We start from the raw sequence: 25,934 nt of genomic DNA on the forward strand, positions 1-25,934 counted from the left end.
TAACAGGATCAATCAAGCTTTATCGTTGTCTAGGGGTAAATGACCAGTTTCAAAGTGACGCAAAGTTCAGTTCGCAGTAATCGCTGCCGTGGCGATGGACAGTGGGGGGAAGGAGAGAGAGAGCAAAACGAATGAATATTCAAAACGGCTTCCACACAGACCTTCGCAGTCAGTTTTCGGGCGAGTCCTTTGTGATGTCATCTGAGGTCACCAACCATGACCCCTCCATTTCCCGATACGATCGTTTCTCTGCAGTGAACCTGGCACTCGGGCAAGGGTGGACACACACCAGGTTCCCGCCAATCGTGCCTTTCCACCCTGAGCGTCTATGGCTTGATCCCGCGATCAGCCGTCCAAAAACTTCCCACCGACTTGTGAGAGACGCACCGCTTCCAGGGTCTCGTTACCTCGGGGTGTCATGTGTGTCCTGCCTTAGCGAACCTGTCCTTTTTTATCCCCCTGCTGGGGTATCACCTGTCCATCACTTCAAACAGTTCAGGGTTCAAAGGGGGAGCCGATCTTGACAGCTCTCCTTCCGTTACTCTCTCCCATCCCTTCATTAACATCTCCAAATGCTGCTCTATTGTTTACTTTATCTCTCTCTCTCCTGAAGACAGGTGGCAGACCAACTGCTGATCCCACTGGTGCCAGCACAAGACAGCTAACATCTTAATTTATGTGTATTCTTGTCACAGCATGTACGTGGTGGGTCAAAGGACTTTTTTCTGTATTGTCCGACATTGTCACTTGCTTCCAGGGCGGGTCCTGAGGTTGCTTAGGTTTGTTCATTTCAGTCAATACTGTTTGTTTTGTCTTCTTGTAGGAAGGATGAGGAGGTTTTGAAGAGGGTGCAGAGGTGATTTACCTGGATTCTGGCCTAGCTGGAAGATATGCTATGAGGAGAGGTTGCAAAAGTGGGGTTGTTTCTGTAGAGAAGCAGAGACTGAAGGGAGACCTGATAGAAGTTTATAAATTACAGGAAGTATGGATTAGTAGAGCGCCAGCATATTTTTTTCCCAGAACTGCGGGGGGAGAAGGGCTCGTCAACTCTGGCCTAAGAGGCTAGCATCGGGCATTTTCATGCCTTACAAGGCACGGAACGAAAGACTGTGGCACGCCCCTCCTCACACAGACAGAGCAACGTGTGGTGCTAGCCTTGCTTAAGGACACAACACGCTGCCTCAGCTAAGGCTCGAACTGGCGACCTTCAGATCTCTAGACAAACGCCTTAACCACTTGGCCAAGTTCCCAGAACCGAAATGCCTAATACTAGAGGGTATTTAAGGTGAGAGGGTTAAAGTATAAAGGAGATACATGGGGCAATTTTTTATATACAATGCGGGCCTGGAATATACTGCCAGAAGCGCTGGTGGAGGTAGATAACATAGAAGTTTCTAATTACTATTGATTTAATGAGTTTAGTACATTTCGGGCCAAAGAGCAATGACGAGGTATACAGGAGCGAGATGGGTCAGCTGGTTCAATAACCTTGCACTTGATGTCACTGATTGTGGATTGTAGGAAGGGGAAGTCGAGGGAACGCACATAGGTCCACATCGAGGCATCACCTTGGATCTGGTGAGCAGTTTCAAGTTCCTGAGTGTCAACAACTCAAGATCTATCCAGGGCCCAACATACTGATGCAATTACAAAGCAGGCATGGCAGCGGCTGTATTTCATGAGGAGCTTGAGGAGACAATGGTATGTTACCGAAGACACTCACAGATTTCTACAGACATGCCGTGGAGACCATTCTAACTGGTTGCATCACCGTCTGGTAAGGAGGGGCCACTGCACAGGATCGCCAACAACATGCCTCCCTAGCATTGAGGACATCTTCAAAGGTGATGCCTCAAAAAGGTGGCATCTATCATTAAAGACTCATCACCGAAGGCATGCCCACTTATTACTACCATCAAGGGGGAGGTGCAGGAGCCTGAAGAGAGAGACACTCAATGTTTCAGAATCAGCTTTTTTCCCTCTGCCATCAGATTTCTAAATGGACAATGAACCCATGAACACTAACACACGTTTTTTTAAAATTATTTTACAATAATTTAATTTCATTTTTATATGCTGTAGTTTATAGGTTTTATTGTTATTATATATTGCAATGTAGTGCTGCTGCAAAACAAATGTCATGACATATGCCAATGATATTAAACCTAATTCTGATCCTGCTGATGAATCCAGGGGGGAGCAAAGTCTCTTGTGGAGATGGGGCAGGAGGTGCTCGACGGGGTAAGCAAGTAGTTTGTTAGGTGGTACACTGATTGCTCAGGGCTTCTTTTGATCCTCTTGCATAGCCTCAAGATTCTCAATAGCCTATATGCCCCTTCTCCACTTAGGGCAGCCGTGAGTCAGAAATTCCTCAAAGTCAGTGGGGTGTTGCATTTCTTCGTGGAATCTTCGTGCATGTCCTCGAAACTATTTTCTGTCAGACTTGTAATCTCCTCCCATGACAGCTTGCGGTGGAGTGCCTGTGTTTCAGTTAGTGAGAAAGTGCAGTGCAGACAGATGATAAAGTGCAAGGCTTATAACAAGGTGGATTGTGAGGTTAAGAGTTCATCTTGTACTAGAGAAATGACCACTAGCCTTGTAGCAGTGGGCTAGTAGCTGCCCTTGAGCCTGGTGGTAGATGCTTTTAAGCTTTTGTAACTTCTGCACAATAGTCAAGTTTGCTGTCATTTAACTATATACGTGTATACCATTAAACAGAAGGGATTTAGAGGAATAAATTTGTAGAGTGATCGCAGACTGTTGGAAGAAACAGAAGGTTGTTATAGTAGGTGATTTTAACTTTCCATTGGACTCCCATATTGTCAAAGAACTAGATGGGATAGAGTTGTCAAATGTGTTCAGGTAAGTTTCCTTAATCATTATGTAGAAGTCCCAGTGAGAGAGTGTGATACTGGATCTGCCATTAGGGAATGAGACAGGGCAAGTGACAGAAGTAAATATATAGAAAGATAGGCCTGGTCTGCGGGTTGAGATTCTAAATTGGAGTAAGGCCAACTTTAGTATCAGTAATGATCTGGCAAATGTGGATTGGGACATGCTATTTTCTGACAAAGGTGTACTTGGTAAATGGGATGCCTTCAAAAGTGAAATTTTGAGAGTACAAAGCTTGTATGTGCCTGTAGGAGCAAATGAGGTGCTTATGGAGTATAAGAAATGTAAGAGAACACTTAAGAAATAAATCCAGAGGGCTAAAAGAAGGCATGAGGTTGCTCTAACGGGCAAGTTAAAGGAGAATCCTAAGGTATTCTACAGATAAGTTAAAACCAGAGGAATTGCAAAGGACAAATTTGGTCTTCTGGGAGATCAGAATGGTAATCGTACGTGGAGCCAAAACAGATGCAGGAGATTTAATTTTTTTTTTGCATGAGATGGACACCCAGTCTAATCAAGTGAGGTAAAGCACCATCAAATTCATGGACCCTGTACAGTTTGCAGAGGAGGAGATGTTTGCAAATCAGAGTGGATAAATCCCTAGGGCCTGACAAGGTGTTCCTTCAGACCCTGTAGGAGGCAAATGCAGGAATTGCCTGGGCCCAAGCAGATGCATTTAAATCATCCTTCGTGACAGGAGAGGTGCCAGAGGGTTGGAGGATACCAGTGTTGTTCTGCTGCTTATGAAAAGCTTTAAACATAAACCAAGAAACTATAGGCCAGAAAGTCTGGCATCAGTTGTGAGGAAAGTTATTAGAAGGTATTCTGAGGAACCAAATAAAGAAGTATTGGATAGACTTGGACTGATTAAGGTTAGTTTGCATATCTAACTAACCTTGGAGTTTTTCTGAGGAAGTTACCAGGAAAGTGGATGAAGGCAAGGTAGCGGATATTGCCAACTTGGATTTTAGTAAGGTATTTGACAAGGTCCCGCATGGAAGGCTGGTCAAGAAGGTTCAGTCGCTCGGCATTCAAGATGAGGTAGTAAATTGGATTACAGTAGGGTAGGCAACCTACAGCCCACGAGGGTATTTTGACTGGCCCGCGAGCAAATATTGGGATACTGTGCTTATCCGGCCCGCGAGCGATTTTTTTTTTTCCCTTATTCTGAGTGTTTCACGCGACCACGCTGATTGATGGACATGCATGGTGTCTTGTTACATGGCCCCGCGTTCCTTTTTGTTCTAAACCAAACATTGGTATATATGAATGATGGGAAGGCAGACTACATTATTAATATGTATTAGATACTCTCTGTGCACACGCAGGTTTTCAGATGGGATTGTTCAAATTTGTAAACAGAAACAGCGTCACTGTGTTTTAACAAGAAATCCATGCTAAATATCCAGATATTTACATGTGCTACGGTACTTGTTGAATAACTCGCTTTTTGAAATAAAATCAAAGAAAAAAATCAATGAATGCAAAACGTAGAAAGATAGACACTGAGTGCTGAAATTTCCAAGTCACTTTGACACTAGATTACTACTTCATCAAGTAAGCTGGGAAACCAGTTTGTCTCATTTCCCTAGAAAATGTTGCTGTGAAGAAGGTGGCAAATATCAGGCGATGTTACGAGATCCGCCATAGTGGAAACTTTAACAAGTTTACTGGGCAAGCAAGGAAAGATGAAGTTGAATGAATGAAGGCTAGTTTCAGAAAACAAATGTCTTTTTTTGCCAAGAAAAGCAGTGAAAATGAAGGAAATACCCATGCCAGTTGCGAAGTCTCAAAACATCTTGCAGAAAAGATGAAGCCTTTTACAGATGGAGAGTTTGTGAAAGAATGTTTACTGGCAGTGGTGCATATTGTTTGTCCTGAAAAGAAATCTTTATTTGCATCTATCAGCTTGTCAGCAAGAACGATCACATGGCGAGTTGAAGAAATGTCAGCAGATGTTAAAAGTTTTTTAAGGGATGCCTGTAATGAATTGCAATGTTTTTCATTTGCGCTTGATGAGAGCACAGACTTGAGAGACACTGCTCAACTTGCAGTGTTTGTGGGAGGAGTGACCTCAACTTTTCAAATTTTTGAAGAGTTTATTCAATTAATTCCTGTGAAGGACACCGGTTACTGGAGCAGACATTTTTTGAAGCTTTGTTGAAAATGATGTCGGAAATGAAACTTAATATGTCGAAGCTAATTGGCATCACAACTGATAGGGCACCAGCAATGGTGGGACAGAAAAAAGGCATCATCGCTTTGCCGCAAGGACAAATGGAAAACCTTGGATTTGCACAGAAACTGGTCAAAATTCATTGCATTATCCATCAAGAGGCATTATGTGCCAAGTCTTGTAACAACTCGAATTTACAACTTCAAGGAAAAAAATCAGCTGATACATGAGATTTATGGTTATAATGTGGCCTTTGAAAGAAAGCTGCAATTGTGGGAGTACCAGCTTCAAAAAGGAAATTATGCACATTTTCCCACTTTTCAAAAACGTAAAGCACAAGATCCAGGCATTTTTGTGAATATGGTCCAAGAATTGAGAAAGGAGTTTTCATCTCGTTTTGCTGATTTTTGCTTGCATGCAAATGAGTTCAAGCCGTTTGCTACTCCATTTGATGTGGAAGTGGACACGGTATAAGACATTTTTCAAATGGAATTGAATGAGGTGCAGTGTGACGACATACTGAGATCGAAATTTCATTCTGAAGATGTGTCAGTGCTGGACTTCTATAGAAAATATATTTATCCAAGTGGGAAGTATCCTAACTTAGTAGACCATGCAAAAAAAGATGGCATCATTGTTTGCCAGCACTTACCTATGTGAGCAATTATTTTCTAAAATGAAGCACACCAAGAACCATTTGAGAACAAGATTGATTGATGCCCATCTGGATAATGTCTTGCTCTTGTCATCAACAAGTCTGACACCCAACATTGAGAAGCTTTCAAGCAACAAACAGCATCATGTTTCATATTGATTTATCGACTGTTTGCATTAAAATGTTCTTTTTTATTATACTTACTTTACCACCATTCAATGCATCATGTTCATACGTTTTATGTTTAAAGATTCTTTGTGTCCTTTTATTAGATTTAAAAGATGCCTTGACTAGAATAAATTGCAGCTAAACTGAGTTCTTTGATTATTAATTGGCATCCTTGGTTAAGCAGAAATGATTTTCTAGCATGCGTTGTTCATTAATTTGAGGCAAAACATAATGAGATGTATTTAAATGGATAATTCCCATATTTCAAGTTTTTTTTAATGACCTTTATCTGGCGCACTGTCCGCTCATTAATACGTGATCTGGCCCACAGAGGCTAAAAGGTTGCCGACCCCTGGATTAGACATTGGCTTTGCAGAAGGAAATAGACCGTGGTAGTAGAGCGTTGCCTCTCTGACTAGAAGCCTGTGACTCGTGTGCTGCAGGGATTGGTGCTGGGTCCTTGTTTGTCCCCTATATCAGTGATCTGGGTGATGATGCAGTTAACTGGTTCAGCAAATTTGTAGATGACACCAAGATTGGGGGTGAGTGGACAGTGAGGAAGGCTGCCACGCTTGCAGAGGGATCTGCAGCGGCTAGAAAATGGTAGATGGAAGTTAATGCAGTCAAGTGCGAGGTGTTGCGCTTTAGTAGGACCAACCAAGGTAGGTCTTAAACAGTGAATGGCAGGGCACTGAGGAGTGTGGTGGAACAAAGTGATCTTGTGAATGTAGGTCCATAATTCATTGAAAGTGGCGTTACAGGTAAAGAAAGCTTTTGGCACATTGGCCTTCATAAATCGATGTATTGAATGTAAAAGATGGGATGTTGAAGTTGTATAAGACGTTGGTGAGGCCTAATTTGAAATATTGTGTGCAGTTTTGGTCACCTACCTACAGGAAAGATGTACATGAGGTTGAAAGAGTGCAGAGAAAATTTACAAGGATGCTACCAGGTCTGGGGGACCCGAGTTATAAAGGAAAGATTGAATAGGTTAGGACTTTATTCTTTAGAACAAAGAAGATTGAGGAGATTTGTTACAGGTATACAAAATTATTGTGGGGTACATGCAGGATAAAGGCTGAATCCACTGAGGTTGGGTGTGACTACAATGAGGTCATGGGTTAAGGGTGAGAGGTGAAATATTTAAGAGGAACATGAGGGAAAACTTATTCACTCAGGTTGTGAGTGTGGAATGAGCTGTCAGCGTGAATGAATGAAATTTATTTCAGTCAGTACAAACATAACAAAAAGCATCATTTTCAACGATGATTTCATAGGACAAAACTACAACAAAAAAAATAGATATTCTTTAAAACAGACAAGGGTGTAGGCTGAAGCTACAGCTTATTACGCTACCCCTCTTACTTATACAACAACATATCTGGTGTCAATCATCACATCAAAAACAAAACATTTCATAATCTTTGAACACAAAATCCAATTCCAAATATCATTTATTTACATTACTCCCATTCGTTTTAAATCATGTATTTTATATTCATTAAATTATTTTTAAATAATTTTTTTAAACTTGTTAAGTGTGGTGCATGTTTTTAAATTCTCACTACAACTGTTCCATAGATTCACTCCTCTGATTGAAATACAATGATTTTTTACATTTGTTCTTATCCTTTGTTTTTGAAATATACATGTTCCTCTCAAATCATGTTGACTTTCTCTCATTTTGAACAACCTTTGGATACTTTGTGGTATCTGGCCATTTTTTACTTTATACATAATTTGTATTATTTTAAAATCTACAAAATCTCTGAATTTTAAAATATTTAGTTGAATAAATACAGGTTTCCCCCGCCATCCAAAGGTAGAGCGTTCCCATGAAACGATTCATAAGCCAAAATGTCGTAAAGCGAAGAAGCTTTATTTATTTATTTATTTATTTGTTTATTTCCCATATTTATTTATATGGGAAAATTTTGTGAGCGTTCGCAGACCCAAAAATAACCTACCAAATCATGCCAAATAACACATAAAACCTCAAATAACAGTAACATATAGTAAAAGCAGGAATGATATGATAAATACACAGCCTATATAAAGTAGAAATACTTCTCTACAATGATTGCCTGTATAGATCTCCGTAGCGAAAATCTCACGCAAGTGCTCTCGGCAGAAAATCTCACGCAAGCGCTGTTGGCATAAACGCGCTCTCCAGTAACCTTTAAACTATGAAGCTGCCAAATCTACCAAATAACACATAAAAATACACAGCCTATATAAAGTAGAAATAATGTATGTACAGTGTAGTATCACTTACCGGAATTGGGAAGACAGTGCCGAGCACACTGATGGTGTGTTAGACTGAGTCGTCACAGGCTGGGTGGTGCAGTGGCCCCCACCCTCTGGGCCGCCGACTCGATACATTGCCGTGAAGAACGCAGCGGTAGCTGGGAGGCACACAGCACACCGTTAAGAAAAAAGCCGAAATAAACATGCTAATTAATTAGATGTTGCCTGGCACGTAAATGTTGGTGCAGATCAGAGGCTGATCTGGGCCGACAATTACGTGCTAGGTGGCACCCAATTAATTAGCATGTTTATTTCGGCTTTTTTCTTAAAGATGTGCTGTGTGCCTCCCGGCTTCCGCTGCGTTCTTCACAAATCGGTACAGTATCTGTCCGGAGCCCGGGTGTTGGGGTGGTGGGACACGGGGGGTGTCATCTCATTGTCGATCAGGGCAGGCAGCTCATCTCCTCCTATGACTGCCCACCTCGATGTCGAAGGTCGAGGTTTGTTGTCTGCTGTGGCTGATGTGGAAGGCTTGCTTGACTGCTGAGCCTCGCGCATTTTTCTATCATACAGTTGTTTGTAAGCCCTCAAACCATCCTGCAAATATCCCCTAAACCTACGTACCCTTGCAAAATTAAAGTTGTACTTTATCATTGCAGCGAAAATCTCAGAGTTGCTTTACTTTCTGCATTTGGTTTTGATTGTTATCCTTTCCTCTTCCAATTGCATCAGCTCTTCACCTATCAGTTCTTGGTCATGGTATGCCAAAACCTCTTTAACGTTATCTTCGTCACTTTCCACAAGCCAAACTCACTTTGTGCTTGCTTCGTTCACCACGATCGAAACGCTTAATTATGTCTAGTTTTACACTTAAGTGTAACACCCTTACTCTTTCAGGCTTTTCCGACACCTTAGAACTCCTCTTGCTAACGTCTGCTCAATGCAACGTGTTGAAGCAATGCCATTCCGAATCCGGGGCAGAGCGGCTGCTCGGGGCGCGCGCTGCCTTTCTTCGTAACAGTGAAAACATCTTCTGAAAGCGAAAACAGGGTACTAATGTAGGTCTTTCGTAACAGTGAGGTTTCGTAAAGTGAACGTTCAGAAAGCGGGGGACACCTGTAGTGGATTGGTTGGCTCATAATAACTTATTTACAATTTGTATGGTTTTCTTTTGGAGTAGAAAAATTGAATTTGTATTTTTTTTGTATGTATTTCCCCATATCCCTACACAGTAAGTCATGTATGGGACTGTAATTGAACAGTATGATATATACAAAGAATCCTGATTTAAGAAATCTTGTACTTTGTACAGTATTGCAATAGATTTTGACATTTTTGCTTTGACATAATTTGTATGTGGTTTCCAGCTTAATTTACTATCTATTACCACTCCTAAAAAATTTTGTTTCAGATACCTTATCAATTTCAACATCATTTATTCTAAGTTTACTATACGAGTTTGGTACACGGTTTCCAAATATTATGAATTTAGTTTTACTTAGATTCAGTGAGATTCCTACTGGTCATTGATGGATTAGCAGCTTTTTACATTTGCTCCTATTTTACTTACTTTGTTGTTTTCAACCTGCTTTGAAACCTTATTTTTAAATGTGATACTGCTTTACTATGGCTTCAAGGGGTGCCAGAAGTACTAAAAAAGAAGAGCCTCCTGCAACTTTGGAATCTATTATGGAATTGCTTTGAAAACATTGAAAAGAATCTTCCGAAGAGTTCCAGCAACTCAGCTCTGAAATTTAAAAAAAGGTACAAAATTGGGTTCTATTTATTCAAAAAACCTTAATTGAACATGACAAACAAATAGAAGGGAATGAAGCAACTCTGAGAATTTTGGATGTGAGAATTGATGACCTGCAAAAGCTTTGTGAAAAACAATCTAAGTCTAATGAAAAATTAAGACAGAAGATTATCGATTTAGAAAATAGAAGCAGAAGAAATAACCTGCGAATTCTGGGCCTTGAAGGCGACAAGCCTATGGAATTCTTTGCAAGCTTTTTGACGCAATTATTTCCTAAAACTTTAATGTCTTTACCTATGATTGACCGAGCTCATAGATCACCTGTGCCTAGACCAGTTCCAGGAGCAAGACCCAGATCAGTAATAATCTGTTTTCTTGAATTTCAAACAAAGGAACTTTTAATTCGTGAATCCCATCGAAAAGGAATGATTGATTATAATGGCCAGAAGATTAGAATCATTGAGGATTTCTCACCTGAGATCATGAATGAGCGTGCTAAGTTCAAAAAGGTTATGTCAGAACTTTTTAACAAACGTTTCAAGCCTTCTCTTCACTATCCTGCTGGGCTCAGAATTATACTGCGGGATGGCTCGAAGGAATGGTTCCATTTGAGTGAGAGGCTCAGGAATTTTTAAAATCAGAAGATTAACTATTCAGTATCTTTCTACATAATTACTACTACTTTTTGTAAACCTTTGTAGCTAACTCTCTTTTTGAGTCTTAATGCTTTATTTAGAGAATAAGATTCTAATGAGTTAACACATTGGGTGTTCATGTGTTTTGAATTTTGGAAATTTTTTTATTTTATATTATACTTATTTTTCTTGAGGTTTTTCTCTATCAGTAAGGCTTAATATAGGTATTTTTAATTTTTTTCATTTTGAAACTGTAATAATTAACTTATGTGTTTTTGTTATGAGGGTTAAGTGTTTTTTTTTCTTTCTGTCTGCTCTTTAGTCTAGTTTGGAATGCAGCTAACCTTGAAATTTATTTGGAGCCCAACCAGTAGGTTTTTGGGAGGATGGTAGTTTTAGCTGCTGACTGTCTATTGGCCGGCCTTCTGACTTTGGGAGGAGGGAGGGGAGATGTTTTTTTTCTCTGGAAGCTGTTTTGGACTTTTAGCCAAATCCTTTGCCTGGTTACCCTATCTCAAGGTTCATTGTTTGGTTTTAATATACATTCCAGTGGTTATTACTCGAACCTTTCTTTTAAATAGTATTAAAAATGGATCAGACTATTAACTTACTTAGTCTTAACGCGAAAGGATTAAATCACCCTTTGAAACGGAATAAGGTTTTTGCCTATATTTAAAAAAAAGGTCCCAATTATTTTTTTTTACAAGAAACTCACGTACGTAAATGTGACAATTTACACCTTCTTTGCCAATGGAGGGGGCTACATTTTCATTCCTCTTTTCAGGCTAAGTATAAGAAAGTTTTGAATTTTTATGGATAGTACAGTTCCTTTCGTCCAACATAAAGAAGTGTCTGATACTAATGGCCGTTTTGTTATAGTGTCAGGAAAATTAGGTAATAAATTACTGTTATTTGCTAATCTGTATGCTCCAAATATAGATGATCCAGGATTCTTTGAGTGTTTTTTTTTGTTTTTGCCAGATTTGAGTCTTTATTCATTGGTGATGGGAGGAGACTTCAATTGCTGGTTAGATCCAGTTTTGGACCAGTCATCTTCTAAACCAGCGACACTTAATAAATCAGCTTTGTTTATTTAATCTTTTCTAATGAAATGTGATATTGTTGATGTCTGACATTTTTTTACATCCAGTAGACAGGGAGTATTCATTTTTTTTTCTCATGTCCATCACATGTGCTCCAGGACTTTTTTTTATTGATGCCAAATGATTCCATTAGTTCGATCCTGTGAATATAAAGAGATTGCTGTCTCAGATCATGCTCCTGTGCTTTTATCTTTGAGTCTCCCTGATCTCCCTCAAATAAATAGGTTTTGGCATTTTAATCTAACTTTGCTATCTGATAAGGATTTTTTTTTAAAGTTTCTGGAGAGACAAATTATTCTTTTTTTTGAAAAGAATATGCTGGAAGAGACTCTAGTCTTATTATATGGGATGCCTTCAAGGCTTATATTAGAGGACAAATTATTTCTTATACTGCAAGTGTTAAGAAAAAAGCTGATAAAGAGAGAGTTGAATTAGCTAATCAGCTAAAACAATTAGACAAAAAATATGCCTTGGCTCCAGATCCTGCTTTATATAAAAGATGTGTTGAAATTGAAACTAAATATGATCTTTTAACTTGTCCAATTGAAACTCAACTCTTAAAAGATAAAAGTCAGTTTTATGTTCATGGAGATAAAACAGGTAAATTGTTGGCTAACCAATTAAAAACCTTTATAGCTAAATAGCTAAATTCTTAAGAAAAATAAGAACCCAATTGATCTATATGAAGAACATTCAATCTCCTTACTAAATGTTGATACTAAAATCCTATCCAAAGTTCTGGCTTGTAGCATTGAAAATATTTTACCATCTATCATTTCTGATGATTAGACTGGATTTATTAAAAATCGATATTCCCACTTTAATATTCGTCATTTATTAAATGTATTTATTCTTCTTGTAAGGAGATATCGGAATGCGTGATATCCTTACACGCTGAGAAGGCCTTTGATCAGGTTGAATGGAATTATTTATTTAGAATCTTAAAAAAATTTAATTTTGGGCCCAATTTCATTCAATGGATTAAATTACTTTATCTATCTCCCTCTGCTCGGGTTCTTACTAATTTTCAGAATTCCAAACCATTTAAACTTCCAGTGTGGAACTAGACAAGGTTGTCCCCTGACCCCTTTGCTCTTTGATCTTGCTTTAGAACCCTTAGCCATTGCTTTTTGAGAATCTAATGATATTACTGGTATCTTAAGAAGAGGTACTACCCTCTATGCTGATGACCTATTGCTTTTTATTTCTAATGTCGAGACTTCGTTACCTCCTGTGCTTTCTTTGCTCTCCTGTTTCAGTCAATTTTCAGGATATAAGCTGAATTTACATAAGAGTGAACTTTTTTGTTTGAATAATTTGGTATCAATTAATACTAACCTTCTTTTTAAAATTGTAAGAAATCAATTTACCTATTTGGGTGTAACAATTACTAAAAATTATAAACATCTACTTAAAGAAAATTTTATTACCCTACTGAATTATGTTAGAAGGACGCTATCAAACTGGTCGCCCCTTTCGTTATCATTGGTTGGCCGAATTAATTCTATTAAAATGAATATCTTACCTAAATTTATATACCTTTTCCAGGCCTTGCCTGTTTTCATTCCTAAATCTTTTTTTGATTCTGTCGATTCTATTCTATCATCTTGTATATGGAAAAATAAACATTCTCGATTAAATAAAGTTCATCTTCAAAAAGCTAAGAAGAGTGGAGGTTTAGCTTTATCCAATTTTAGGTTTTATTACTGGGCAGTCAATATTTGAAACATTACATTTTGGTCATATTATATCAACCGTGAGGACCGTCCAGTATGGGTCTCTATAGAAGCTAACTCTGTTAATAAATTTTCTATCATTGCTCTTCTTGGATCCTCACTTCCTTTATCTTTAAGTAAACCAACTGACAATTTGGTAGTTAGACATACTTTGAGGATCTGGGTACAATTTAGAAAATATTTTGGTTTATTGAGATTTTCTCTTCCTAGTCCCACTTTTTCTAATTTTATTAAACCCTCTATGACTGATTTAGTTTTTAAAGAATGGGATAGATTGGGTATTAAATGCTTCCAGGATTTGTTTGTTGGAGGAAGTCTCTTTTCATTTGAGCAATTGTCAGCTACGTATAGCTTACCAAAATCCCACTTTTTTGGATAACTACAAATTAGAGACTTACTGTGATCTCAATTATATTCATTTCCTAAAAGTCCTGATAAGAACTTATTAGATGTAATTTTTAATTTGAAACCTGTTCATACTGGTTCAATATCTAATATTTATTGTATGTTGCTGGGAATGAGAAATGTTCCTTTAGACAAAATTAAAAGCCTTTGGGAACAAGATTTACAGACTTCAATTCCTGAGAAAACTTGGAATATAATTTTTAAATTGGTTAACTTCATCGTCTTACAATTTAAAGTGGTCCATAGGGCCCACATGACCAAGGATAAGCTATCTTAGAAACATAGAAACATAGAAAATAGGTGCAGGAGTAGGCCATTCGGCCCTTCGAGCCTGCACCGCCATTTATTATGATCATGGCTGATCATCCAACTCAGAACCCTGCACCAGCCTTCCCTCCATACCCCCTGATCCCCATAGCCACAAGGGCCATATCTAACTCCCTCTTAAATATAGCCAATGAACTGGCCTCAACTGTTTCCCGTGGCAGAGAATTCCACAGATTCACCACTCTCTGTGTGAAGAAGTTTTTCCTAATCTCAGTCCTAAAAGGCTTCCCCCTTATCCTCAAACTGTGACCCCTCGTTCTGGACTTCCCCAACATCGAGAACAATCTTCCTGCATCTAGCCTGTCCAATCCCTTTAGGATTTTATACGTTTCAATCAGATCCCCCCTCAATCTTCTAAATTCCAACGAGTACAAGCCTAGTTCATCCAGTCTTTCTTCATATGAAAGTCCTGCCATCCCAGGAATCAATCTGGTGAACCTTCTTTGTACTCCCTCTATGGCAAGGATGTCTTTCCTCAGATTAGGGGACCAAAACTGCACACAATACGCCAGATGTGGTCTCACCAAGGCCTTGTACAACTGCAGTAGTACCTGCCTGCTCCTGTACTCGAATCCTCTCGCTATAAATGCCAGCATACCATTCGCCTTTTTCACCGCCTGCTATATCTGCATGCCCACTTTCAATGACTGGTGTATAATGACACCCAGGTCTCATTGCACCTCCCCTTTTCCTAATCAGCCACCATTCAGGTAATAATCTGTTTTCCTATTTTTGCCACCAAAGTGGATAACTTCACATTTATCCACATTAAATTGCATCTGCCATGAATTTGCCCACTCACCCAACCTATCCAAGTCACCCTGCATCCTCTTAGCATCCTCCTCACAGCTAACACTGCCGCCCAGCTTCGTGTCATCCGCAAACTTGGAGATGCTGCATTTAATTCCCTCATCCAAGTCATTAATATATATTGTAAACAACTGGGGTCCCAGCACTGAGCCTTGCAGTACCCCACTAGTCACTGCCTGCCATTCTGAAAAGGTCCCGTTTATTCCCACTCTTTGCTTCCTGTCTGCTAACCAATTCTCTATCCACATCAATACCTTACCCCCAATACCGTGTGCTTTAAGTTTGTACACTAATCTCCTGTGTGGGACCTTGTCAAAAGCCTTTTGAAAATCCAAATATACCACATCCACTGGTTCTCCCCTATCCACTCTACTAGTTACATCCTCAAAAAATTCTATGAGATTCGTCAGACATGATTTTCCTTTCACAAATCCATGCTGACTTTGTCCGATGATTTCACCGCTTTCCAAATGTGCTGTTAATCACATCTTTGATAACTGACTCTAGCAGTTTCCCCACCACCGACGTTAGGCTAACCGGTTTCTCTCTCTCTCCTTTTTTAAAAAGTGGAGTTACATTAGCCACCCTCCAATCCTCAGGAACTAGTCCAGAATCTAACGAGTTTTGAAAAATTATCACTAGTGCATCCACTATTTCTTGGGCTACTTCCTTAAGCACTCTGGGATGCAGACCATCTGGCCCTGGGGATTTATCTGCCTTTAATCCCTTCAATTTACCTAACACCACTTCCCTACTAACATGTATTTCACTCAGTTCCTCCATCTGACTGGACCCTCTGTCCCCTACTATTTCCGGAAGATTATTTATGTCCTCCTTAGTGAAGACAGAACCAAAGTAATTATTCAATTGGTCTGCCATGTCCTTGCTCCCCATAATCAATTCACCTGTTTCTGTCTGTAGGGGACCTACATTTGTCTTTACCAGTCTTTTCCTTTTCACATATCTATAAAAGCTTTTACAGTCAGTTTTTATGTTCCCTGCCAGTTTTCTCTCATAATCTTTTTTCCCCTTCCTAATTAAGCCCTTTGTCCTCCTCTGCTGAACTCTGAATTTCTCCCAGTCCTCAGGTGAGCCACTTTCTCTGACTAATTTGTATGCTTCTTCTTTGGAATTGATACTATCCCTAATTTCTCTTGTTAGCCACGGGTGCACTACCTTCCTTGATTTATTCTTTTGCCAAACTGGGATGAACAATTGTTGTAGTTCATCCATGCAATCTTTAAATGCTTGCCATTGCATATCCACCGTCAATCCTTTAAGTGTCATTTGCCAGTCTATCTTAGCTAATTCACGTCTCATACCTTCAAAGTTACCCCTCTTTAAGTTCAGAACCTTTGCTTCTGAATTAACTATGTCACTCTCCATCTTAATGAAGAATTCCACCATATTATGGTCACTCTTACCCAAGGGGCCTCTCACGACAAGATTGCTAATTAACCCTTCCTCATTGCTCAAAACCCAGTCTAGAATAGCCTGCTCTCTAGTTGGTTCCTCGACATGTTGGTTCAAAAAACCATCCCGCATACATTTATTCGGATATATCTCCCTTTTGTGATGGATGTAAAAATGGAGAAGCTTCACTAATTCATATGTCTTGGACATGTCGGAGTCTTGGGAAATACTGGAAGGAAGTATTTCAAACTTTCTCTGTACTTTTCAAAGTAAATTTTAAGCCTAACCCTTTGACTGCTTTATTCGGTATTGTTGGAGAAAAAGATGATATTCTGAAGACATCTGATTTGCACATCTTGGCTTTTATTTCTCTTATGGCTAGGAGGACGCTCTTGCTTAAACGGAAAGATGTCATTCCGCCTACTCGTGCTCAATGGTTACGTGATGTTATGTCATGTTTAAATTTAGAAAAGATCTGTTATTCAATTTCTGAATCTAGCCAAGACTTTCACACATTGTGGGGACCATTTTTGAATTATTAATTTGTTGTTAAAGTACAGATGTTGGCTAATAACATATTTCACTATATGATAAGGATTTTTTTTCCTTCTTTCTTTCTTTACCAAGTAGCTTTGATCTTGGTAGTGGGTTTCGATTTTTTTTCTGTATGATAATAAAATTATCATATTTCAATATTATTTAATTTAATTTACATGAATATAGAGTAATGAGATTGCAAGTGTGATTCAAATATGTATTGGTATTTTTTTTTACTTATATACTTGTACTCTGTATTCTTTATGCAGAAAAATTAATAACAATATTGAAAGAGATTCAGTGATAATTTGTTAGTATCAAACCATTTCTTTATAATTTTTAGTTCTTTCTCTACTGTATCCAAAAATTGTTTCAGATGTTCCCCACTACAAAATATAGTTGTATCATCAGCAAATAATTTACATTTTAATGTCTGAGAAACCATACATATATCGTTTATATACAAAATGAACAGCAATGGACCAAGCACTGAACCTTGTGGAACCCCACAAGTTACCCTCAAAAGTTTTGAATTCGAGTTGTTTATATGTACATACTGGTACCTGTCTTCCAAATAACTACTTAACCAGTCATGTGCCACCCCTCTAATACCATATCTTTCTAATTTTGTTAATAATTTATGGTCAATGGTGTCAAATGCTTTTTTTAGATCAAGGAATATTCCCACTGTGTATTCATTTCCTTCTATAGCGTTTGATATTTCTTCTACAAAATCTATTAATGCTATTGTAGTGGTTCTGTTTTTTCTGAAACCGTATTGCTGTTCACAGAGTAAATTAAGTTTTGTTATTAAATCATTTAACCTTATAAATATTGTTTTCAATATTTTGAAAAACTGTGAGAACAAAGAAACTGGTCTATAATTTGAAAATACATGTTTATCTCCAGCTTTGTCTATTGGAATGACCTTGGCTATTTTAATTTTATTGGGAAGTTTTCCAGCAAAGACTGATTACAAATATGAGTCAGTGGTTTCACAACACAGTCAATGATGTTTTTAATTAAATACATATCATATCCATTCAAATCTGTTGATTTCTTGCTCTTTGATTTATATACTATATCCAATACTATATACCATATTCAATATACTATATTGAATGATGCATGCGAGCTCGATATACAAACTTCACTTATAGATACATGGATAGTAGGGATATGGAGGGCTATGGTCCCGATGCAGGTTGATGGGAGTAGTCAGTTTCAGTGCTTGCGGCATGGACGAGATGGGCTGAAGGGCCTCTTTCTATGCTGTAGTTCTCTATGACTCTATACAGGAGCAGAATTAGGCGATTTAGGTTTTCAAGTCTGCTCCTCCACTCAATAATAGCTGATTATGTTTCTCAACTCTATTCTACTGCCTTCTTCCCGTAAACCTTAACCCTGTACCAACCTCTGTGTTAAATAAACTCAATGGCCTCCTCGGCCATCTTTGACAATGAGTTCCATAGCTTCACCATCACCTGGTGGAAGAAGTTATTCGTCCCAGTATAAAGGGGTGTTTCCTTATTCTTGAGGCTGTTCCCCCAGATCTGAAGTTATCCTGCTGTTGTAAGTTTCTGGGATTTTATTGGACTATCCAAGCTTGGAGCAGGGTCTGGGAGGGTGCCAATATTTTCTGAGAGAAGGGCTGCCAAAGGTTTGTCAATGGTTGGAGGGGAAGCATTTCCCGGCTGTGTGCTATTGATCAAAGCAAGTTCCCAGAAGTATGTCAATATTGGCCTTGGGCACTGTTCTGTTGTTTGTTCGGCTGAGTTGTTGTTGTCCCTTTGAGATACAAACTTTAGCTGCTCTGGGAGGTGGTGATTCTGGTATTTAAAAGGCAGACAGACTTGTTCAGTGACAAATTCCTGGGCCGTTCTGTCCATCATAATAACCCTCAAGATCCATGGTCCCATTTACCAAGTATTAGCTCTGACCAATAAAGAGCTGTGTGTTCAGCAGGTAATAACCCAGAAGAGATTGCCTGGAGTGGAGGGCAGTGGTTGGAGAAGAGAATGAAGAGGCTGAATTTATTCTCATTTGAATGTCAGAGGCCAAGAGGTGACTTTACAGAGGTTTATGGTATAGGCTAGATTATCAGAATCATTACCTCAGGGCAGGGAGTCTATAACAATGGGAACCGGAGTGATGGGACAGTTGGTATGCAACTAGATGCAGTATGAAGTGAGACTGTGAGGAAGAACAGGCAGATGATAAAATAAGATGAGTTAAAATTTAACAGGGGGCCAAAATCAAAAAAAGTGATGAATACAGGACTGAAATTGTTATATTTGACTGCACATATTATACGGAATAAGGTAGATAGATAGATCTTGTAGCGGATTTAGAGATTGGCATGTATGATGTTGTGGGTATCTCTGAGGCGTGGCTGTAAGAAGATCATAGTTGGGGCCTTAACATCTAAGGATACACATCGTATTGAAGGGACAGACAGGTAGGCAGAGGGGGTTGGATAGCTCTGTTGGTTTAAAAAAATGAAATAAAATCCTTAGAAAGAGGTGGCATATGATTGGAAGATGTAGAATCCTTGAGTAGAGTTAAGAAATTGCAAGGGTAAAAAGACCCTGGTGGGAGTTGTGCAGGCTTCTGAACAGTAGCCAGGATGTGGGCTACAAATTACAATGGGAGAAAGAAAAGGCATGAAAAAAAGCAATGTTGCAATAATTGTGAGGATTTCAATGTGCAAATAGATTGGGAAAATCGGTTTGGTGCTGGATTCCAAGAGAGGGAGTTTGTAGAATGCTAACGAGATGGCTTTTTAGAGCAGCTTGTGGTTGAGCCCACTAGGGGAATGGCAATTCTGGATTGGGTGTTGTGTAATGATCCAGATTTGATTGTGGAGCTTAAGGTAAAAGAACTCTAGGAGACAGTGATCATAGTATAATAGAATTCACCTTGCATTGTGAGAGATAAAATTGGATGTATCAGTATTACAGTTGAGTAAAAAGAACGACAGAGGCATAAGAGAGGAGCTGGCCAAAAGTTGATGGGAAGGGACACTTTCAGGGATAACAACAGAACAACAGTGGCTGGAGATTCCAGGGGAAATTTGGAAGGGAAGTCAAAGACAGCATAAAACCAAAAGGGAGCATATAATAGAGCAAAAATTAGTGGGAAGTTAGAGGATTTGAAAGCTTTATAAAAAAAAACAACAGAATACAACTTTATAACAGCCATAAGGAGAGAAAAGATGAAATATGAAGGTCAGCCGGCCAATAAAAGAGGATGTTGAAGGTTTTTTAGAGATATACTTGTAAAGAATAAAAGACAGTCGAGAATAGACTTTGAACTGATGGAAAATGAGACTGGAAAGGTAGTAATGGTGGACACAGAAATGGTGGACAAACTTAATGAGCATTTTGCGTAAATGTTCACTAGGGAAGACACTAGCAGTAGGCCAGGAGTTCGAGAGTGATGGTGCAGAGGTAAGTGTAGTTGCTCTTACTAGGGAGAATGTGCTTGGGAAGCAGATGGACTACAACCCAGGGTTCTGAAAGAGATAGCTGAAGGCATTAGTAATGATCTTTCAAGAATGGACCTTAGAAAAATAGAGGGCTATGGGTAGCCCTAAGTAATTTCTAAGGTAAGGACATGTTCGGCACAGCTTTGTGGGCCAAAGGGGCTGTACTGTGCTGTAGGTTTTCTGTTCCTATGTTTCTAATCACCAAATTTTGAAATGCTTCTGGAGGACTGGAAAATTGCAAATGTCATCACTCTAAGAAGGGATGAAGGCAGAAGAAAGGAAATTATAGGCCAGTTAGCCTGCCTTCAATGGTAAAACATATTTCATAGTATATATTTAAGAATTAGGTTTCGGGTTACTTGGAGGCACATGATAAATCAGGCCAAACTCAGCATGGTTTTTTAAGGGGGAAATTTGGCCTGACAAATCTGTTGGCTTTCTTGAAGAAATAACAGGCAGGATAGTCATTGAATGTTGTTTATTTGGATTTTCAGAAGACATTTGACCATATGCCACACATCAGGCTGCTTGACAAGATAGATCAAGCCCATAGTTTTACAGGGAAAGTACTAGCATGAATAGAAGACTGACTGGCAAGAGGCAAAGAGTGGGAATAAAAGGCGCCTTTTCTAGTTGGCTGCCATTGACTAGTGGTGGACGCAAGGGTTAGTGCTGGGACAGCTTTTTACATGGTTTGAATGAGGGAATTGATGTCTTTGTGGCCAGGTTTGTGGAGGGAAAGGTAGTGCTGAGGAAATTAGGGAGTCTACAGAAGGACTTGGACAGATTAGGACAGTGGTCCCCAACCTCCGGGCCACGGACCGATACATTGCCGCGAAGAATGCAGTGGTGCAGTGGTAGTCGGAACACACCCAGCACATCGTTAAGAAAAAAGCCAAAATAAACAAAATAAAAGCTGAAATTAATTACGTGCTGGGTGGCACCTAATTAATTAGTTTGTTTATTTAGGCTTTTTCCTTAAAGATGTGCTGGGTGCATTCCGGGTACTGCTGCATTCTTCGTGGCAATGTATCGGTCCGCAGCCCAGAGGTTGGGGACCACTGGATTAGGAGAATGGACAAAGAAGTTGCAGATGAAGTGTAGTGCAGCAGGAGGATTAAATGTTGCACTATTTACTAAATGGGGAGTAAATTTCAAAAATCCGAGGTGCAATGGGACTTGGGAGTCTTCTTGCAGGATTTCCTAAAGGTTGGCTTGTAGGTTGAGTCAGTGGTGAGGAAGGCTAATGGAATGTTGGAAATTCATTTTAAGATTTCTAGAGTACAAAAGTGAGGATGTAATGCTGAGGCTTTAAGCAGTTGGTCAGACCACACTTGGTGGATTGTGAACCTTGTCTAAGAAAGCGTTCTGGCATTGGACAGGGTCTGGAGGAGGTTCATAATAATGATTCCAGGAATGAAAGGGTTTACATATGAGGAGCATTTAATGGCCCTGGGTTGTACTAACTGGAGTTTAAAAGAATGAGGGTCTCATTGAAACCTATTGCCCATGGAAAAGCCTAGATAGTGTGGATGTGGAGAGAATGTTTCTTATAGTAGGTGAGTCTAGGATCTGAGGGCACAGCCCCATAATTGAACAGACAAGGAAAAATTTCTTAAGCCAGTGGGTGGTGAATCTGTGGAATTCATTGCCACAGACAGCTGTAGAAGCCAAGTTATTGGGTGTATTTAAGGTACAGGTTGACAGGTTCTTGATTAGTCAGGACATCAAAAGTTACAGGGAGAAGGTAGGAGAATGGAGTTGAGAGGGATAATAAGTTGGTCATGATGGAACGGCAGATCTGACTAAATGGGCCGAATGGCCTAATTCTGCTCCTATGTCTTATAACCGGAAGGCACCGGAGGAGAGAAGTTTAAAGGCGATCTAGGGGGTGGGTTTTGCCATACCACTGAGTGAATATCTGAACTCAGCTGTCAGAGGTGGTAGAGGAGGCCAATACTGTTACAACAATTTAAAAGGTATTTGGGCAGGTACTTTGACTGGAAAGGATTAGAGGAATAAGGATAAGCATAGATGGGCATCATGGACAAGCTGGGCTGAAATGGCCCTACTACTGATGTGAGTATCTTGGACAGCTTTCCTGCTTTACAGATGCTGATTAAGTGAAAGATTTTGGCAGCATTGAACTGAAGTTGGCCAGGGGGCTGGGTCACAAGGTGTACGTTGATGATTAGAGTTTCTGGGAACTGAGTCACTCTGTTTACGAGTAGTGACGGGACTGTGTGTGCTTCCTGTAGTTAACCAGCAGGGCTAGTGTTTGTGAACCTGCAATAGCTGGCTATGACACTTTTACTACAAATTTCTGGAACCGGGCCAGTCTCAGTGTTCTTGCTTGGACTTGCTGTGTTTCTTGTTGACTAGTGCAAAGTTCAACCCCAAGGCGAGTTCACGGGTTCCACCTCGGGGCTATGGCTGCTTAATCAGATTAGTCCAAAGACCCTCACTCACCAAAGCAGACTTTCAGTGTATGGTAGTTGACTGGGGAGGGCGGCGACTGTATTTGTAAAATCCATCCCCGTGGCTCGCATTAGCTGGGAGAGTGAACATAACCAGTACAAAAAGGGTCTTTAGTACTCTGTTTTAACCCACTGTGTGTTTGTGTTAAAGATTCACTGATGCTGTAACACCTGAACCCTTGTATACTGCTTCACTGAGTCGGAGAGGACAGAATGTCCATATGCAGCAAAAGTTTATGAATTCTTTATAAATAATTTAACTACTCTTTTCAAGTGCTGGCACTGCAGTCGCTGGATGTGTTTATTGAATGCACCGGGAAAGGGGCGTTAGGGTGGAGCAGTTCTTCGACTGGATTTGTGGGTTTGAGAGTCATACCCATCAAATCATGTTGCTGGCTGGACATAAGTAACAAACATGGCGGAAGACTAGCCCTCTCCTACTTTCTGCCTTTCTCTAGGTCTCAGGGGGACCCACATCCTTTTATCTATTAATGCAAGTAGTTTGGATTCATTTGGTACGTTTAACATACTGAAACTCAGGCACTTTATAAAAGCATCTTTGAATAACATTTTTCAGTGAGGCACACTTAATCATGTATCTGAAAGTTTACCCAGTGAAGACTGAAGAGCATAGTGTCAACAGGGATATATAGAAATGCATCTTTGTTCATTGAGCCACTACCAGCTATAGATCACCAGTTTGTACACTAATCCCACTCTTAATTTGTTTTATTCTCCAATTCTACCCCTCACCCCCATGCACTGACCAGTTAACCCTTCCAGCCTACGCATCCTTGGGATGTGGGAGCACCCAGAGGAAATGCGCGCTTCACTGGGAAAACATGCAAACTCCACAAAGACAGCACCTGAGTCGGCATCTCTACAGCTGCACCCCAGTGTAACTGGTTTTTGAGGGGGCATTCAAAACTTGGAGTCTCAGAAACTTGTTTATTAGGAGAAAGCTGGAGCAGATCATTGGATTTGAATGAGCAACCACAGTTAAGTTGAGTCTAGAAGATCCAGGTGGCTTCCTCCTCTCATCTTCACTTCTCAGCAACCAGAGCATGGGAACATTCAGTTAGTTATCAGCTTCAGGAAATCATATGAAACGGGAACCTACCCTGCTAATGTCTCCTCTTCCTCTCTAGGCGTCACCAGGACTGGGAAGGAGGAGCCGTTTTAATTCCCAGCCTCTGCTATTCTCAGCCTTCCTGACGGACAGCTTTGGAAGGCAGCACAACTACCTGAGGATCTCGCTGACTGAAAAGTGCAACCTGCGATGTAAGTTTGTCCTCGCCCTTTCGCATCCTTGTGGGTTTGCCGTGTTCTGGATGATTTCTCACATTGAATAGCAAAGTGGGAAAGAGTATATGATGATCAAGGATAAGTAGATGGTTACCCTGATCCGAATGGTACCCTGATCATGGGCTGTGACCTATCCTGTGTTACTCAGACAGCTCGGAAGCAGTCCTCTTCCATACTGACCGAGTTGCCCATCTAAACTAGTCCTATTTGCCTATGTTTGGCTCATTCCCTTTAAGTCGGGTGTTCCCAACCTGGGGTCAATGGGACCCCTTGCTTAATGGTATTGGTCCATGGCATAAAAAGGTTGGGAACGCCTGCTGTAAATACAGGAGATTACAGATGTTGGAACCTGGAGCAACAAACACCCTGTTGCAGGAAAATCTGCAGGTCAAGCAACATCTGTGGGAGGAAAGGAATTGTCGACCCAAAATGCTGAGTCTTCTCACAGCTGCGGCTCAGCCTCCTGTATTCCTGCAGCAGGTGATTTGTTGTAATCCTTCAATCCAGTCATTTTCAGTTACCCGCCAAAGTATTTTTTTAAATTATTGTGATTGTACCTGCTTCCTCTGGCAGCCCATTCCATATGCACTAGACTTTGCATAAAGAATTGTCCCGCATGTTATTTTAACTCTCTCCCCACACTAGTTAAACCTATGCCCTCTAGTTCTTGATTTCACCCACCCTGGGGAAAAAGACTGAGTGTGTTCACCCTATCTTTGCCCCTCATGATTTTGTACACCTCCATAAATTCAACCTTCGGTCTACTACACTCCAACAAATAATATGCAAACCTTTTCCTATAACTCAAGCCCTCAAATCCTCTACTCCCTTGTTTAAGAAGGGGAGTAGAGATAGCCCAGGAAATTATAGACACAGTGAGTCTTACTTCAGTGGTAGGTTGTTGGCGAAGATCCTGAGAGGCAAGATTTGTGAGCATTTGGAGAGACAAAATCTGATTAGGGATAGTCAGCGTTGCTTTGTCAAGGGCAGGTTGTACCTTGCGCGTCTGATTGAATTCTTTGAGAATGTAACAGAACGTTGATGAAGGTAGAGCAGTGGATATTATGCATATGGATTTCAGTAAAGCATTTGATGAGGTTCCCCACGCAAAGCTCATTCTGGAAGTAAGGAGGCATGGATCCAAGGAGACCTTGCTTTGTGGATCCAGAAATGGCTTGCCCACAGAAGGCAAAGGGTGGTTGTAGATGGTTCATATTCTGCATGGAGGTCGGTGACTAGTGATGTTTCACAGGGATCTGTTCTGGGACCCCCTCTTCATTGTGATTTTTATAAATGACCTGGATGAGGAAGTAGAAGGGTGGGTTAGTAAGTTTGCTGATGACAAAGGTTGGGGGTGTTGTGGATAGTCTGGAGGGTTGTTGGAGGTTGCAGTGGGACATCAATAGGATGCAGAACTGGACTGAGAACTGTCAGATGGATCATTCTGGTAGGTCAAATTTGAAGACAGAATATAGTATTAATGGCAAGACTCTTGGCAGTGTGGAGAATCAGAGATCTTGAGATCCGTGTCCATAGCACACTCAAAGCTGCTGTGCAGGTCAACGGTGTTGTTCAGAACCCCGCTTGGAGTACTGTGTTTGGTTCTGGTCACCTCATTACAGTGAGGTGATGCTATGGAAGTGAGGTGATACTAAGTGAGGAGATACTATGGAAAGAGTGCAGAGGAGATTTACAAGGGTGTTGGCTGGATTGGAGAGAATGCCTTATGAGAATAGGTTGAGTAAACTTGGCCTTTTCTCCTTGGAGCGATGGAGGATGAGAGTGACCAGATAAAGGTGTATAAG

At 40.1% G+C, this 25,934-nt stretch overlaps 1 protein-coding gene across 8 annotated transcripts in view; it reads left to right on the plus strand.

The window, feature by feature from the left end:
• mocs1 (molybdenum cofactor synthesis 1) overlaps positions 1-25,934 on the plus strand; it is a 67,824-nt gene that overhangs the window by 3,225 nt on the left and 38,665 nt on the right. For 7 of the 8 annotated variants that reach the window (XM_072247429.1, XM_072247419.1, XM_072247390.1 and 4 more), the window contains exon 2: positions 23,973-24,105. Coding sequence is in view for 6 of the 8 variants with exons in the window: in XM_072247390.1 (XP_072103491.1) it covers positions 23,973-24,105 (133 nt within the window). In the remaining 2 variants the exon portion in view is untranslated. Of the gene's footprint in view, positions 1-23,126; positions 23,340-23,972; positions 24,106-25,934 lie in introns of those variants that run through there. The other variant, XM_072247404.1, reaches the window with a different exon arrangement.

Source organism: Mobula birostris, chromosome 2, assembly GCF_030028105.1.
Source record: "Mobula birostris isolate sMobBir1 chromosome 2, sMobBir1.hap1, whole genome shotgun sequence".
Classification (NCBI taxonomy): domain Eukaryota; kingdom Metazoa; phylum Chordata; class Chondrichthyes; order Myliobatiformes; family Myliobatidae; genus Mobula; species Mobula birostris.